General features: G+C 36.2%; 5 protein-coding genes across 8 annotated transcripts in view; 2 read left to right on the forward strand and 3 right to left on the reverse strand.

Annotated features, from left to right (window-relative positions):
* The first annotated feature begins 31 nt into the window (after nt 1–31).
* On the forward strand, nt 32–1,729 carry LOC105686086. Of its 2 annotated transcripts, none has more exons than XM_012400687.3 (2): nt 32–392; nt 746–1,729. In XM_012400687.3, exons 1-2 carry the CDS (start codon nt 42–44, stop codon nt 944–946), a joined length of 552 nt encoding a protein of 183 aa, XP_012256110.2. In that variant the 5' UTR covers nt 32–41; the 3' UTR covers nt 947–1,729. The 2 variants fall into 2 exon arrangements, with proteins under 2 accessions (XP_012256110.2, XP_012256111.2); XM_012400688.3 differs by having other exon boundaries at nt 553–882.
* On the reverse strand, nt 1,146–4,932 carry LOC105686085 (suppressor of fused homolog). Its single transcript, XM_012400685.3, has 7 exons — nt 4,570–4,932; nt 3,851–3,943; nt 2,988–3,297; nt 2,678–2,913; nt 2,311–2,532; nt 1,977–2,184; nt 1,146–1,861 (listed from the first exon to the last, which is right to left on the reverse strand). The coding sequence occupies exons 1-7, from the start codon at nt 4,740–4,742 to the stop codon at nt 1,796–1,798; spliced, it is 1,308 nt and encodes a 435-aa protein (XP_012256108.1). The 5' UTR covers nt 4,743–4,932; the 3' UTR covers nt 1,146–1,795.
* Nucleotides 4,933–5,087: 155 nt separating this feature from the next.
* On the forward strand, nt 5,088–6,715 carry LOC105686088 (TM2 domain-containing protein CG11103). Its single transcript, XM_012400692.2, has 3 exons — nt 5,088–5,572; nt 5,878–5,965; nt 6,049–6,715. Exons 1-3 carry the CDS (start codon nt 5,433–5,435, stop codon nt 6,376–6,378), a joined length of 558 nt encoding a protein of 185 aa, XP_012256115.1. The 5' UTR covers nt 5,088–5,432; the 3' UTR covers nt 6,379–6,715.
* LOC105686087 (translation initiation factor eIF-2B subunit beta) lies at nt 6,311–8,598 on the reverse strand. Of its 3 annotated transcripts, none has more exons than XM_048653469.1 (7): nt 8,456–8,598; nt 8,214–8,300; nt 7,854–8,135; nt 7,607–7,763; nt 7,099–7,493; nt 6,913–7,005; nt 6,311–6,820 (listed from the first exon to the last, which is right to left on the reverse strand). In XM_048653469.1, exons 1-6 carry the CDS (start codon nt 8,521–8,523, stop codon nt 6,933–6,935), a joined length of 1,062 nt encoding a protein of 353 aa, XP_048509426.1. In that variant the 5' UTR covers nt 8,524–8,598; the 3' UTR covers nt 6,311–6,820; nt 6,913–6,932. The 3 variants fall into 3 exon arrangements, with proteins under 3 accessions (XP_048509426.1, XP_048509425.1, XP_012256114.1); XM_048653468.1 differs by having other exon boundaries at nt 6,311–6,823; XM_012400691.3 differs by lacking the exon at nt 6,311–6,820 and having other exon boundaries at nt 6,863–7,005.
* The window catches only part of LOC105686079 (Kv channel-interacting protein 1), a 56,562-nt gene continuing 47,490 nt past the window's right edge, over nt 8,456–17,527 (reverse strand). Inside the window, exon 5 of the mRNA XM_012400678.3 lies at nt 8,456–17,368. Within this exon, the coding sequence (XP_012256101.1) occupies nt 17,321–17,368 (48 nt within the window). The 3' untranslated portion in view covers nt 8,456–17,320. The remainder of the gene's footprint in view (nt 17,369–17,527) is intronic.

Below are 17,527 nucleotides of genomic sequence, written 5' to 3' on the forward strand. Positions count from 1 at the left end.
AAAAGCGTTACAGTTTCTGATATGCAGGGGTTGTGGTAATTATGCTAACGCGAATAACGTCGTCTTTCAGGACCGATCAATTCTCTCATTTTGTATACGGATTTTTATACTGTGCTTGGGACACCTTGGAGTTGGGCTGGGACGTCTTGGAAGAAATTGGTGCAAAACTAGTCGAGTTTTTCATCGCGATTTTCAATCTGATCTTCCAAGTTTTGATATTCCTTCGGGACCTCTGCATCGAAACAATGCAGACATTCGCTAATGTATTTCAAGGAATGATCAACGTCATAAGCAGTATATCTTGCGAAGATGTTGAGGACTTTGCTTCTGCCTGCATCGTTGTTCTACTTTGGGTCGGCGTTGTCAAAATTATTATAAATATGCTGAGCAAGGTTTGTAACAAGGAAAATTATTCGTATACAATTCCGACAAATCTCTCGATTTTCTTACTGTTAGTTTCTTTGGATGACCATCGATTGCTCTTCGCACTCTGCTCCGCGCGGTGAAATTTTCCTTCGTCGTTTTCACAGCCAAAATCATTTCCATTTGTAGATGATGTCCGGATTATTTTCGGTTAGGCCTCCTTCTCCAATCTGCGCCCGGATACCTTCGATCTTTTTGCAACCACCTAGATATCAGCTTCCTTGTCACAGTGATCATCAACCTTTGCACATGAGAAGCCGCGATATGTCCGAGAATATCAATACTGCTGACTAATATTTCTCCAAACGATTATCTTGTTTAGAATCCGGCAACAATTCGATCCCACAATCCGTTTGATAAATCTGACTCGTTCTACGAGGAACAGTTCGACGTAGACAAGAGATGTGATTTAGATGGATGTTCTAGAAAATTGCGAAAGCGCAGAAAAAAATCGAGAAGACACAATAGGAGTCTCACAACGACCGCGTCAAATCCGGAAATAGACGAAGACCAAAGCGACTAATGCAATATATTTGAATGATTATGTTGTACCCGTAGAGACGACGTGATTTTGTACACAGAATTATACGTACCCTAATATAAAATATTGAACGAGCTTTCATTCTTTAATTAAGGGCGCGATTAAAATGCAAATAATTGAGAATATTTTTATGTCCTGAATAAGCGCTTCGTGCTATAGGTAATAACAGCAAACAAAAAGATAAAGTCCATAACTTTGCGTTATTTTATTCAAATATAAATAGGTATATTATACAACGAGTGTAAAAAGATACAAGAGATAACAATGGCCATTTAAAAAAATTAGATTCTGATATTTACACATAATAGTGCGCTTGGAGCCATAAAATTGCTCTATTGCCTCTCAACTACCATCATCGGCATTGATACTCCTCCTGATTCAAACAACCTGCATGCGACGTCGAGTCGGATATGCGCTGTGCAAACTCTTCGACGAAGAACTAACAGTCAGTTATCATTAAAAATTATTTACAGATATTCTGTGCCGTGTACAATTTTCTCTAGTAATATACAAAATATCTAAATAATTGTTAAAATATATAAAAATGATTGTTTGTTACATCTTTCGTATATGTAAAACAGAAATAATTATGAATGAGTTTCAACGTACATGTGCATAGGAATAAATTAAATTTTTGTGACCTAATAACATGAGATAATACTTGGATAAACAGTAGGTATAAAAGTGAAGACAAATTATACTTACATGTGATATTTAAATTGCATTATAAATAATAAAAGCATGATCTACTAGATCTGATATTTACTGCGTAACTAAATTAAATTAACTTAAGTTAAAGTATGTGATCCCTTCTGCTTCGTTAGTCGTTCATCAGTCGTTTACAATTGTGACGGCTAACTTATGCTCTGGCCATGAGAAGGTTTTTGGTAGCTGAAGCTTTACACAAAAGCGACAGATTAGCTTTAACGCTTTGTACATGAGGTCGTGGATTCAACGTGGATAAATTCAAATACATACATGAATAAATCAGGCGATTAATATGATTGATTACCTGGTCAGGCGAATTCAGAATTTGAAATTCCTGGGCCATTTTCTCAGCAAGATCTTCTGTTAACAAGACTTGTAGCCAAGGTCCTTGGACGACAAAAGGCTTATCTTCAGTGACCAATGTACCAGTAACGGAGGGAGCGACTATTGTAACTGCAGCGTGGGACAAAATAGATTTGAAAGTAAAATGCCTGCCATGCATTACCCGGCCCCTGAAGAAAACAGATCATCATAACTGTGAAGTAAATTTCCACTACCTTGTAAGTGCCTATGTCACTAATAATTTTGCGAAATAAGCAATGAGGGGTGAGATATATTTTTAGTTTTCAAAAACTTACTTGATTGCCAGGGGTAGCAAACCACCAGCCTCTAAGTTGAAGGTTAAATGTATTCCAGGTAATGTTTTGACTCCGTTCTCATCCTCATAATTTGAGTTATTTTCGAAAGGAGATAACCTTTCGGTTTTTATGGTCGGTTTGATATCATCATCCTCATCCTCAGAGTCATTTTTTGGCTCTCTGTACCTTTCGGTACTCCTATCACTAGCCATTTGTACCCACCTGATAAGATATCTTCAATTTACAAATGCACGATATGCAAATCTAATACTAATTCAACTGTTACTCTAGCAATGATTTTTAAATGTTATGAGAAGGCTCAATGGCATTCACTTTAATAAATGAACACCAAATATTGCTTTCTCACCAGCACTTAGCGGATACTCCACTCAAATTGGACCCTTCTCTTTCTATTCCACACTGTATTCTTTCGGCAAGTGAAGGATCCTCTTCCATTACGGAGTATGTTCTTGCCATGTCAGTGACTAGCCATGGCCCATAACTTCGGGTAGTTTTTAGTAGATTTACAACACCTAAGCCATTCCAATGTTGCGCAGCTTGTAACTCTTCAGAAGTGACACCTACTATTTGCACAAATGTGACCTAGAATAAATGGTTGGCTAACTGTATTAAATGTTATGCATGTACTTTATCAGATTAGACTTCAATCTTCCTACCTCTCCATGAGGAGTGGAAGCTGAGGTTGGTAGTTGTGGATCTCGGCCCATAAGTATCTGAGTTATTTTTCCGTGACCATTGTCAAGTGGCGCATGCCATGACACATGATCGCCAGGTAATAGCATATTACCAGAATTAAAAACATACTTCGCCAGCTGCTGCATCACATTGGCAGGCCATGTTGGCGGAGTTGTCTCACCTCTTGCCCGAACTAATCTAAACGTTAGTTCAAATCCAAACCCGCTGGATCGTCCTGGACCACTTTTGGGATGCAACCGCCCATCTCCATGTAAGTCTGATAAGCCGAGACTATTTTAGATGAGAAAATTGAGGCAGTTATTGACCGTTTTATTTTCAGATGCACACGCCATCACTGTTATAATCAGAGCAAGATTGAAAGTCTACAAATTTTTCCTGTTTGTTAAAAAAATTCAAGGAACAGTAGAGTTGATGGTAAAATATATTTAGAATTGACGGAGGGGCACCCTATACTTATATTTACACCATTGCACCCTGAAGGCAAACCATATCCCCTTACATGCCCATCTATATATAGAACAAAACTATTACAACAGCTGCCAGGCTTATGTACTGACTCAAGGCACACTTCTGCCTATACTGTGGTGACACTGATAGATGCCCCATTTCCCGTTTTTTACTCACTATTCTCATTTTTCCCCTTTACTAGATAGTGGGAAAAAATGTTTAGTATTTGAAGAATGAAATCATTAATGACTATCCATTCAAGAGCAGTGTCTTCGGAAAAATAAAATCCTTTAACTTTGCAGGGAGACCTTCTGAACCATAGAATAATGATAGCAACTCAGAATTTTAAGGTACTAAGGATGTTGTTTTTTCTCACCTAACATAATGCCAGTGAGGCGGCACCCCTAGCTCAGGGCATCCAGGGTTCTCGTACATGCTAATGTAGTCTAGAGGATCAGGCCCGCCCAACCTGAGCACAAATACAAAATGAAGTTATTTTATGTCTGGTGGCTCTGGACTAAAGGGTGGCTAAATATAAAGTCAACGTTTCGAATTCCTTGCTCCAGAACCTACATTCAATTAGAGAGGGAGACATGGGAGTGGTACCACAGCTGCATTTTGCAATTTAATTTGTTAATTAAAAAAAAACGTAAGCAGACATTAGCATTCTACCAGGCTCCCATATCAATGATTCCTTTCAGTAGACCTGCGTGACCATACTGTCAATCACTTAGAATTACCAAGAAAATGAACTTTATTATTATTATTTCCTTTCAATAAAATGACAATTAGCTAGTTGCAATTATTCATATTTTAAGAAATCATACTCTGATGATAAGCAACAAGTAGATTGTTGATTAGAAACAAATCACTACTCATATTCCAAGGAATAAAGTAGAAAGGAATTGGGATACATGGAAAATTGAAATTCTTGGCGAAAAATCACGGGGCAACAAGTGTTTACATGAAACATAAACAAGGGGCAGTTGACACTTGGGCAGCTATCCACAGTTGGGTATTCATGTTAAATTTCATAAAGGTTAATAACCTCTTTTAAATTTTTATCGTTAATAATTATCGTCTCTGAATTCTTACCAGTATTTCACGATTGCTGTGACCGTAAGGGGGTTGCTTTGCTCGGGATAAATCTCCCTGCAAAGATTGTGCAGAGCGTCCAACCCTAGAGCTCCGGGTGATGGTCCTTGTATCGGCTGACCCGAAGGATAGCCCCTTGTAAATTCCTCCCTTTCTCTCATATTCGCAAACATAAAAGCCACTTGATAGTCCGATCAAAAGCAAAGGAAACCGAATCAATCGCTTAACTACTAAATACCAATCTGTACGTTGTCAATCACGAAATCACTACACTACCTTTGCACGTTGTAATCTATCCACTACTAATGACAAATTGACAACACAAAAGCGAGCCACAGCACTGCCTCAGCTGCACCGCAGATCGGACATTTGTGGAGTGCGTTATTGACGCTTCCGGCAATCCTTATTTCCCGTTCGTTCAGTTTCAGTAACTTCTTGTAGATCGAGTCGCTCATTGGTCCCCAAAATTTGAAGCTGTGGAGTAGCGTATGCATTCGTAAATATACTCAGTGAAAATGTGTAGTGCGATACGAAGTGAAAGACAAAAATAGACTGATAATGGATGACTTTGCAAGGCAAGGTTTGGAAGCAAGTAAGGTTTAACCAACAAAAATCCAGCGATCCAGCGAAATATTTACCCTTCCAAATAGAGGCGATGCCACTGGCAATGCCGTTGTTTGGATTTACAAGTGATTATCGAGGGGGTAATTCGAGTTACTTAAATTTCTTTCAATTCCGCACGAATCTGTTTCTGCGTTGATCATAATCGCGTTGGTGAGCAATTGAGTGGTGAAAAGTAGATAAGGGCAACCTTTTGTCAACTAGTGCCCTTGACACTTCGATAAGATGTTTCTCTTTGCAAGATGAGGTTAACGTTTAGTGTTGTAACTTTAATCTATTTATCGTGGGATTTTCAAGAATGTTTTACTGCTTCGGTTACAAATAAAACTGTTACCTCGGATATATACAGACCGCAAGGTCCCTTGGTTATGTGCAATTTTCTGTAAGTATAAAATTATTGTCTACTTTAACAACATCTTGCTCTATTTATTTTACCACTGACAGCTGATATTTCGATGTTACGCAGGCTATTTCTCAATCAATATTCAAGCAAGCTTTCTATATACCTAGTTCAATTACCAAAGTTAATTCTCATAACCTCAACTTTTTTCATACCATCTGTACTGCAAGAAATATATTTTGTTTTGTTGTTCTTTAATGTATCGTTAAATAGAATATTCTCTTGCGATTCAAAGCAACACCCTGTTGCTAGCAATAGTCTTTGTTACTGGAACCCTATTATTCCAGACCCAAAGAATTCATTGAATGCGCTGAACCCGTCGATCACAATGGTAATAAAACAGCAAAGGATGAGCTTGGATATGGCTGTGTCAAGGTAAAAAATACATTGAACAACAGTTATTTTTTTTAAATTCGAATTCAATCAAAATGTACATGGGTTTCTTTGCTTGATTCAAGTTTGGTGGTTCTCGATACGAGGATGTCGAACAAACAAAAGTATCTTGTGAAGTTTTGGAAAACATCGAGTGCTACGGAGATCGGAAGTTTTTTAGAGAAGGTGTCCCTTGTATAAAGTACAGTGGACATTACTTCACAACTACACTACTTTATAGTATTTTGCTAGGCTTTCTTGGCATGGATAGGTTTTGCTTAGGTCAAACAGGAACTGCTGTTGGTAAGCTGTTGACGCTGGGTGGCGTAGGTGTGTGGTGGGTTGTGGATGTTATCTTATTAGTAACAAATTCCTTACAACCAGAAGATGGAAGTAATTGGAGTCCATACGTCTGATTATAGAATTTAGGGTAAATTATGCTACATTATTACTAAGTATTAACTAATTATACATATGATTATATTATATATATATAAATATATATTACACATAAGTTATTAATGCGTCTGCGCTTCATATTAGACTTGAAGTGATTCTAATTTCAGATAAAATAATGATTTGGGACACACAGTTCGATTTTGAGATTCTTTGTCAAATGTAACTTTATCTGACATTAGGAATATTGTTGACAGATTAAACCACTGAAGTATGTAAGCGTGAGAATATCAATTACAAATATGAATGTTACTATACTACTGTGATGCATAAATTTAATACAAAAAATTTCTGATACGCATTGGATTTTTTTCAGGTTTTTAGTTTTGGACCTTTTGTTCCTTTCTTGTTATCCCATCCTCTGTAAATCTGTTCATCGATAGATGGTTGAATCCCGTGACGCTACTGATCAGGAAAAATAAAATAATTCTCAGGTACCAACAATTATGCCAATAAATATATAGATTTTTAATTTGTTTTGATGCATTAATTACAATTTCAGTATCTTCATTCACTACAATTCAAAGTCGTCAGGATGGTATAGTTCGCTTAATAATCTGTAGATATAAGACGGTGCATTTCCTCCACTGCAAATAATATTATTTTCATGGTAATTAGCTCGCTTGAGAAACCCGTTGTTCGTAGCTCCAGCTGAATGGATGAAGACGCAAGATACTTACGTATTAGTAATGAACAGAGTCACCAGTTCAGGTGGAACGTAGTCAAAGACTGGATTATAAGCTTGAATTTTTTCCATCAGTGGAGCATTGGTGCCGTCTATGACCCCTTGCGTTGGTGACACATGTTTGTTGAATGCATCTTGTTCGTACGAACAGAGATATAGAGGTGAGAGTTTATAAAGGGGTAGTAAGACCATAACTGGTACAGAGTAATGTTTTGCTGCTTGCGCAACTGTGTGAGATCCAGTTATTGATCTAAGCCCTCCATTAGCCATCACTGTATGTGTTCCAATTATGACTTTATTCACACGAGACATCATAGCGAATATAGCTACGTCAGATATTAGAGTCGTCTTTATGCTTGCTTTTGCCAAATTTGCTGCCATCTCGTGCCCCTAGAAGATCAAATCAGAATTCTAAAAGCTTACTTATCATTACTGCAATTATTAACTTTAAACGAATGTATCCATCTCTCAACCAAAATGAACAAAATACATTTTTTACATACATTGAGGAATGGTCCACCTTCAGCAACAATTACTTCGAACGTTCTACTTGAAACCGCCTGCTTAAGGAAGTCCTCAACGAGTCTAGACTTTCCCAATGTCATGATAATTTCGTTAGAATGGATGTGTTTCGATGCTTGTTGGGTGATGTTTCCAGAGCTAAAATATAATCAAGTCTCAAAACAATAGCATGGTTAGATACTTTTACTAAGTGAACAGAGACTTTAATGTGGTGGACCATCAGCTAACCATGTTTCAAGTTCAACTTCAAACTCTGTGATGTGTTCGATGAGAGCAGATTTTAGAGAAGGTAAAGAATGAGAGAAGTCGTTCTCCTGATCCCCTTCAGCAGTAATGATTTTGTGGAGCGATTCTTGGGGGTCAGTTTCATCAGTTCTATTTTTCAATTCTGAGATGTACTCTTCTCGTATAATCTTCAATATTCTACGGATCATATTGCCTATAGAAGCTTCCAGTGGTATGGAATCAATCAAGACTTTTCCATTTTTTCTTATTAGCTCCATTACTTGCCTGTATCAAATTAAAACCAAAGAAATAACTTCAAGTTGAAGTTGCAGCATATCACAGATAAAGCAAGTATATTCTTACTCGGCTGTATTCCATTTTGAACTTGTGATGAGTTTTTTTAACAGCAACACAGTAGAAACAACAATATTATAACTTCCATGGATTTTTCTGAAACAAATTGTGAAAAGGATTCAATTTTCATGACTGTAAACTTCGGAGACTTTGAACTCAAGTACCGACATGAGTCCTGCAATATCTAAGAGTGCACAAGGATTGTTAGTTATTCACTCAATAAGGTTATGTACTTAAAAGACATGTTATACCCGTAATTAATATCCTTTATTAATGCCAAAACGGCAGGATCAATTTCATCGGGATTATCAGCCACCATATTCTACACTTGATCTAAATTACCAACTTATTGTAAACACTCAAGATTTATCAAAAAATATTGAACGCGCTTCTGCTCGGGTTTGCTCGGTTGTGATTGTCTCTGTCTTTTTTTAAGCGCTGTCAGCGTGTACTAAACATACGACACATCCGCACTATTGGTATAGTAGGGTGCAAACTGCCCGGAGATAGTTATCGATCTCATTCGTGTTGAGAATTATTTCCGAATATATGCGAATATGTATTTGAATTTGAATGAAAGGAAATTCAATGGGTTTGAAATGAAATTCCTCCCTAATGTAATTAATATTTATTGATATTGCCACTATCCGTGGAAAACTGCCAACAATACAATATAATGGTACTTGAGCTATCTCAATCTCTTACAATGATAATTTGAATCACCAAATACATTTGCCTACGGGCAACTTAAACTGAAATGTATATATATTTATTTATAAAATTAATTATTATATCTATAACGTAGTGCGACTCTTTACTCAAGTCAACTCTTTCCTTCCCCAGAATATGAAGACCTAATATATGCTAATATATCAGAGAAAAAATCATGAAATTTATTATACTACTCCAATAAAGACTATCACTTTATGCAGCTGTTAAGTACGAATAGACTGCGGTCCCTAACATTCTAGCTTTGTATCTAAAAAATTGAAAATTTTCAACACACTGATTTCATTTTTTGTTGTTTCTTCACATCTACGTCCGTATACAGATGATTCTTCTACGGTTATACCCAGTTTACATTCAGTACATTTTCGTTACATGCATAACTTGTACTCGGTACAATTTATATAGGTATATCTTCGGTATGTATAGTTACGTTACGAAACTAAAACTATACATGGAGGTGGTAATTGGTTTAAATCGTGATTTACTTTTAATTTCATGTCCTTATTATTTAACGCTCTACACGTCTACTATATTTATTGCCAGATTTCATCCAATCATTTTGTTAATCATACAAACAGGTTCTATTTTTTCATTTTCTCACTTGCATTACATGGCAATTATACGATGCTCCTTTTAGGTACTCGACTGAATTTCTGTATAATTGATAAAGGCGTAAGGCCTGTAAATGAGTGCTATGGTACGTAATTTACGTGTATGTAAACGAAGCCATTAGCAAGGAATTGTTTCTCGACAGTTTTGCATCGACTAGTTCATGCTATACGGATTTTAAATATATGCAGTCAGTATAGGTATCTAGGTATATTGTTATGTATCGTCGCGCAATCGTAGAAGTTTGCACTGAAACCTCATTGTTACTGGTAAGTATAAATGCAATGCATGACTTGAATAATATATACATATTCGAAGGGAAGATGATCAGATATCCTAAACAGGTCTCATATTCAGTACCGTTTTAATATACACAACGCAATCGAATGAAAATATACAATAGTCTATAATGATTATAATTGAGCTAGGAAATGTTTAAGTACTGAGGACGATCACCTATTATACATATGTCTTATTACAATATAGCTATTGTTACTATTAATAATATGTGTATTTATTATAATACATGATATTTACATACATAGAGATGGCAGTACGTGACAGCAACAACTCGCTGTGCAGAGTAACTAAACTTTAGTCATTTTGGACTTGATTATATAGATATTAGAAATGTAGGTACCCTATTTTGTTATCGTGTAACGAAACTGTTCAGTACATACGCTATATTTCAATTGTACAACAAATAATTGAAAATTTCACCTAACGAGACTACATTTTAAGGAATTGACTAGAGCCTATAGCTTATAGCTTGACTATCAGCTACAGCTTTTTTCTGTTCTATTTCATATCGATCGCTATACAACTATATTTGAAATTATTGATATTGCAGTTGTTATAACTGATCACGTCTATAAAAAATGCAAATGAACCCTCAATTAAACGAATCAGGATGGTGCTGATTTTTATTATGATGATAACAGTAGAGTGATTGCATTTTATTTGATTTTTTCCCACAATTTTAAAAGGGGAAGAGTAGTTGAGGAAATTGACTGGTTTATACGCATGTATTTTCGGGAATTGTTTTTCAGACACTCTTGAAAAAATTTCATTCGTAGATAACGACGGCTATTAATCAATCAAATTACTGCGCTCTCAATTTTGAGAATAAGATTTATAGTTTGATTACAATAACAGTATTTAGTAAAAAAATATACACAACATTTCTGATCAGTCTCTGTCTCAGAGAATAGCTCGAACAACGTTCTTACCGAATTCGGAAGAATTTATTTTCACAAAAGCGCGAGGATTTAATGATCCTGTGGTACATTTTGTCATTTATCTCATATTTGATGATTTTTATTTCTTTCTAATTTAAAATCATTTTCAGCGATCTAATTCACTGAAACACAGGCTGATCTACTCAACAATGCATAATCTGCGCAGGCTTAAAATATCATAAACGTTTGTTTGAAAGGCGGGTTGAAAAATTTCAATATAATACTTATAATATCATTTACCGCAGTTCGCAGGTATACTTGAGACGTCGAGACGTGGTTATATAAGTTGTACAGGTATACCTGTGTATACATGTGCAATGCCTGTACTTTTTGTCACGCGCGGTTAAAATGCTTCAAAAGTTTTGTAGTTAAAACTTAAAACTTATATTGCCCTGCTTTTGTGAAATGTTTTTTTATTAATTTTTTTTCCGTAAAAAACTTTGGATTCTGTATACAAAAAGATAAAGGTGACGTTATGCAAAATCGCATTATAGGGCATGGTGCACATGTAATTGGGCATATAAATCTTTCGTTTCAAAAATTTTTACAAATTTCAATGAAAGAATGTAATAATTATCACGTCGGCAACACGTTGGATAATCACATCATTCCATGTAGTTATTATGCAGGTTAAATATTTTGCAAAGAAGCTCTGAAATTCGATTGATTCAGTTCACCACGCATACGATTGATTTATAGTATCCATCTTTATTTTATTTTATTTATTTATCTTGTAAGTATGTAGCTTAGACGGTAATAAATTCGTACGTCAAATTGGTCAGCTATATGCGAAAATAAAAGAGAGGTGCCATGCTAATTAATCTTTTTGTTCATCGAAATTTCAGAAACTTTGGTTGATGCTCAAATTTCATTTTACCGTTAATGAAAAATTTTATCTTTTATTGGTGCGTGATGATCTTCATATAATTAATTAATGTGGATCCATTGACCAATATAGTCCTATGATAAATGCAGATGCGTTTGGTTCAAAATTGAGAACAGAAACAACGTAATATTTCAACCTCTGCAAAATGATCTGGAGAAGAAAACCAATATGGCGTTGATGCTCAAATCCAATTATCCATTTTTTCATTTTCTCATTTTATCCTTGCAGAAACGGTGTCCCACATGCAAGTTTAATTTTCTTCGCTCGTCGCGATCTCGTCGGCGTCGAATCCACGATAAATTTTTTCTTATCGTTTTTCTTACCTCATCTTTTTTTTCATATTTTTTACTTCTCGTATTTTTTTCCATTTTATTCCTTTTGTTTTTCTCTTCGTTGGCTTCGACTTCAAACGCGTTGTTACGGAAGTCGCTCTACCCGCGATCGTTACCTAGCAACGACGTAGACGGTGTCCTAACCCTGGAATTTCAACCCCTAGTTGCAGTTATTTTCTACCATGTCTAGTTTCTCTTGACAAAAGCGACGTCCTCGAGGATTATGCAAGCGGAACTGCAGAGGAGAAGACACAAGAAATAAGGAATAAAACAATAGAAACTTGCGGAAAGTGCTTCGGAAACTTCTCGGTGCATGAACTTCTTCCTGGGACTGCAAATGTAGGGTACGCTATACGTATAATATGATACATTTTTACACCAATTTATATCAACCGTGCCGACATTCAAATTTGCTTATCCAATTTACAAAACCTGCTGAAAACTATTCTTTAACAGACCTTTTATATAGGTGGAGCGATGTCGTCGGTTTTTCCTGGCATTGCTCCTATCGCCGATGGCCGATACATTCGTGTACGAGATATAAAAATTAATATCCGCGCGCGCATTATGCAAAGATTTCGCATGTATGGAAAATATACATATATGTACGTTGTTCTACTTTGAATGGCAATATGTATATAAATAAAATATTGCGGATCAAATATATGACAACCATTTCAGTGGGACGTAACTGGGTCAAAAAATATATTCCTAAAGATGGTAGCGAGGTGTTTATGTTACGATTTTACTGAAAATATTTATACCTTAGGTACGATACCTAATGTAATATGCGCATTGTTCAAGACCTGCAGCAGGATTTGAATTTTGGAATTGCGTGTTACGACTCTATTTGCTGGCACTAACAATGTGCAGCTCTTGGCAAATACAAACCATGCAGGCATATTATACGTATGTAACGTACATATTTTTAGGTTGCATTTACATCCTTCTATAGAGTCTGTAGGTTCCTTAGTTTTGTACGGCATATGCATCTCTGAAATGGTGCATTCGATGCCGCGCTGCAGGGCCATTAAAGAACATTTGTATTTTCGAGGCTCCCGTAGCGTCTATTTACCTACTTCAACTCTACAACCTACTGCAGCAAACCCCATTACCAACGCCATATTGGTTCTCATATCCATTTCTTTTGCGCCCTTCGTTATCATTTTATCGTCCGATCCACGATAAAGTCGTTGGCCGATGCGTGCAATCATATTCGACAACTGATTTCCATACTTGTTCATCCAAGTACCCAAATTGCATTGATGCAGAAATTTAAAAGAGGAAAAGAACTTCCATCTCTCTTGGTTTCTTTCTTTTCAACGTTGTATAGCAGCGGCGATTCTCATCTTTACTAATTTTCTTTTATCTCGCATCGTTGAATGTTGAAATAAATTTTGGCAGCGCGTATACCATCGTTTCCGCTGATGCCTTTCTCTCTGCCTCAAAATAGAAAATTTAATGTTCATGAGATCGTAAGATAAACAATTTCGGGATATAAAAATGTATTATGGATTGTTTATACTTTCTTTACGATCAATATTCGATTGTCAACTGTATATAATTCAAAATTCGTACAGAGTATGATGTATTCAGCTTTGAACTCGACCCCGTACACTTGGCTTCATCGAACAATCTTTAGTCGATCGGTGATGATTAAAAGCCGAAATCTGTCATCGCCGTGAAGGTGAAAAAAGTCAACTTTGATCGAAAAAAAATCAAAGGCAATTAGCTTTGGAAAAGATTTCCGAAAGTCCGAAAGTCCTGAAAGCTTACCGACTTTATATACGACGGTTCTTCTCTTCTTTTCATTTTATTTTCCTTTTTTCGCAGGGATAAAAAGGGCTGGCCAATTTTTATGATTCTACACCAGGCCCAAGGGTCTCGGTCAGTCGTGTAAAGAGCAAATTGGATTGGTTTCGCGCGTGTATGGAAAGGTGAGGTTACAGTTGGGTTCCAGATTATTCGTTCGACTCGTCTATGGCCTGATTCAGTCCTAAATTATTACACGCCGTCTAAGGGTATAAAACCGAAGGGGTTAAAGTGTATCAGTTATTTGACAAATGGTATAACGGTATTACGCAATACTAGAAACAGCGCTAGTTGGCATTGTTCCATTCAGATTTACGTACAGTCGGATATTTCAAGTATTTCCTGCGGTATACGTTGAGTATAAGTACAAGTAGATTTTAACGTTCATTCGCGACTTTCTTATAATTCCTTTCATGCCAATATTAAAACTAGGATTTGCTAATGTTGCTAATATTTCATACACCTATACCTACATAATATCCGCTGCTGCACCGAGACGATAACATCGAGACCTGAATTCAACATCTTGCAGTGGTTTGTTTTATTATATGTATTATTATAGTACGATCACCATTTTTTATTCATCGGTTCTAAAATTTAAATATTGCCCACAGCCGACTGCAGCATGTCTATTAACCCAGGAGTTCTAGATCCACCAAACTCATATATTATCTCCATTTCGACTACTAATTTATACATTATGTGCCAACGAATTATACAAATTTTAATAACTATATCTAAGAAAATTTTTCTATCGTACAGCTTCTCATGTATTCGGATAATACAATCTTTATATATTCTGTCTATGTATAATAATAACTGTCCGAGTGAGTCCATTAATTTTTTAAAGAAAAGTAAATAATTGGATAGATTAACAATCTAACAATAAGATCCATTTCACGCTTTGGAATTGTATTAAATCTGTTTTATTTTTTGTTCGTTCTCTCGTCTTCTTTTATATGTTATGTCTTATTCGAATCGTCGTTATTATACAACTATTTCATCATTTATATAATTGAACTGCACTTGCACTCGTATTACATACTATACACATGGTGCTCGATGCGCTTGGAAGAATTTTTGTCATTTTTACCTCTTCATTTAATTTTCAAAATTATTATTTGTTATTTTTACGTTAATTTTTACTCTTTTAATTTTATCTTTTACTTGTTATTTTTCGGTAGTTCGAATATCATATATCGTTCGTACATAGAAAGAGGATTTCGTATCATACCGAGAACACTTAGAAGAGTCTGGACGATCTTGAATTCACAGCCGCGTATCTTATATATTTTGTTCATACCGAAGGTAATAATTTTTTTGTTTCATATTATTTTACTTTTCTTTCAATTTTCCATGTGATTATTCGCTTAACGATTACGTGTGTGATTTTTTTGTTGTCACGCACAACGCGTACATTCATCACACAATATAAATTCACACGATTCGTACGAATGTTTTTCACTTTATCATTACTTTCAACACGCCCGCGTTATTGTTTGTACCAAAAATAATTTAAAAAAAAAAAAAAAAAAACTTACGACGATTGTCATCGTCGGAAAACCGTATGAATTAATGTATGTGTACAGCTATAACGATTCTCAGGAACGTCGTAATTAAAACGATAAGAAATGCGGATAATACAATATTACAGTTTGTCTGAATAGAAAAATCTCTTTTTGCCTCTTACCTCGGAACAACTGAAAATTTTCACCTGACGGTCTAAAGAAAGAAAATAAAAAGAGAAAATGATATTATACATGTATATGTACATATTACGATAATGATATATACTATATAATTTCTGTATGTAAATATAAATATTGCTTGGTTTTATGAATACAGGATGCATTTATCGGATTCGTTCGCTTTTCCTCGTAACACTCTGTAGAGTGCAACGATGCATAAGTGATGTACATACAAGAGGGGAAACGAATCGATATATATGGCTCGTTGACATGCTGGGGGACTGCCACAGATTCTTGCGAGTAATGCGTACGAGATTTCCATACATTTTTTGTTTTCATTTTTTCGTGATTTATATATCCTTTTTCATGATTCTTTGGATTTGCTTTTTGCCTCGAAAATAATATAACAGGTATATAATTTACAATCATAGATCGTGGCACAACGCCTCACGCACGTGCGATAATATATACTTATATAATTATATATGCGCGATACATATGTAATATATAAATGATATTATGTCGAGCATGTTTAACAAGTAGATAAATATATTATGTAACAGGTAAATAATTTTTTATATCTCTGTCTTGCAAAGTCAAGCGTGGCCTCGTCACGGCGATTTGAATACTGAAAAAGGCGCTTAATTACCTATATTTGTCAATGAATATTTATAAACGTTAACATCGGTAGACGATTTTCGGTTTTTAGTTTTTGTTCTTTTTCTTTGTTCTTCTTTCGTCAGTTTCATAGGATAATACGCTCATATATTTACACATATATATTCATATACATTTACAATCGCTTATATTATCCGCGGGGTAATTATATTTTCACGTTTTTTTGCACGGTTACATCGAGTGTCGCTCCTCGGGTCAATTGCGATTATACGTGTTCAACGATAATTCACGATCATTGTAATTTTGAATTCGGGTAACTAGCAATTTACTCACGAGTCCGCTCGATTAATTAGCGCTTCTTTTCTTCTTCCTTTCCTTTTTCTTTTCCTCTTTTCCTCTTTTTTTTGGCAATGCAATGCAGTAGAATGGCGGAAACCAATTTGGCTCGCGATTTAAATTGAATCGAGTTCCGTTTCCTGCCGAATAAAATGCTCGGCTATTATGCATGTATATAATTATAGATTAGCATGACTCAAAGTACCGAGCACTGCGGACTCGTCGCTTCTCGATGTGGTCGCGGGTACCGCGTTAAAATCACAAATTTCACCCACAGATCCACGTGTCATTGAATTATTTTAATTAACGAACAGCGTATGTAAGTTAGAGTATATCTCCTGCGGTGCAGTTACGTCCCTGATCTTCGGCGTCCCAGGAACTTGACCTCGAGTTGCGAATTTTCGGAAAAAAATAATTTCTCCGTCCTCGTGTAACGTAACGATGCGCAAGTACAATACGTTTAATTAAAATTTTTCTTTCGTTTTTGTTCTTTTTATTTTTCTACACTGCACACCACGAATCACGGGGGTTGTGGACGCATTTACACTTTTTATTCACCCTTTGTTTCTTCTTCAGGTTTTCTTTTTCACGCTTTCAATTGATCATTCAACGAGCTTGAGCGATGGGTTAACTTTTAACAAAAGAGTGGCGTATCCTGTTGGTCCCACCAGTGCGCTGCAAGAAGCAGGTAAAGTTCGTGATCCTGGGCTGTGTAGCCAGGAGGCGGTGGGGGCGGCAGGGGGGGAATCGGGGGCAGCAAGGAATACCGCGGGGGCGACGGGGCCGGTGATTGAGAGGGTGTTGTCGAGGGTGGCGTTGCGGGTGTCGCGGGCGTAGGAGGGGTCGCGGCCACTGGAGAAGCCGGAGATCAAAGCTCACAGTCGAACATTGCCAAGGATCGTGTGATTACTTCGTCCTTGAATAAAAAAAGAGAAAACATTGTCTTTTTGCGCAAATTCACGGGCATCATGTATCATCTACTGTTTCAACGTATGTACGCTACTTATTGTCAGTCGGCTCACGATTTCACAAAATTCTCGCGCATTTGTACTCGTGACTTCGTAAGCCCCCGGTC

The sequence above is a fragment of the Athalia rosae genome, chromosome 1 (assembly GCF_917208135.1).
Source record: "Athalia rosae chromosome 1, iyAthRosa1.1, whole genome shotgun sequence".
Taxonomy (NCBI): Eukaryota; Metazoa; Arthropoda; class Insecta; order Hymenoptera; family Athaliidae; genus Athalia; species Athalia rosae.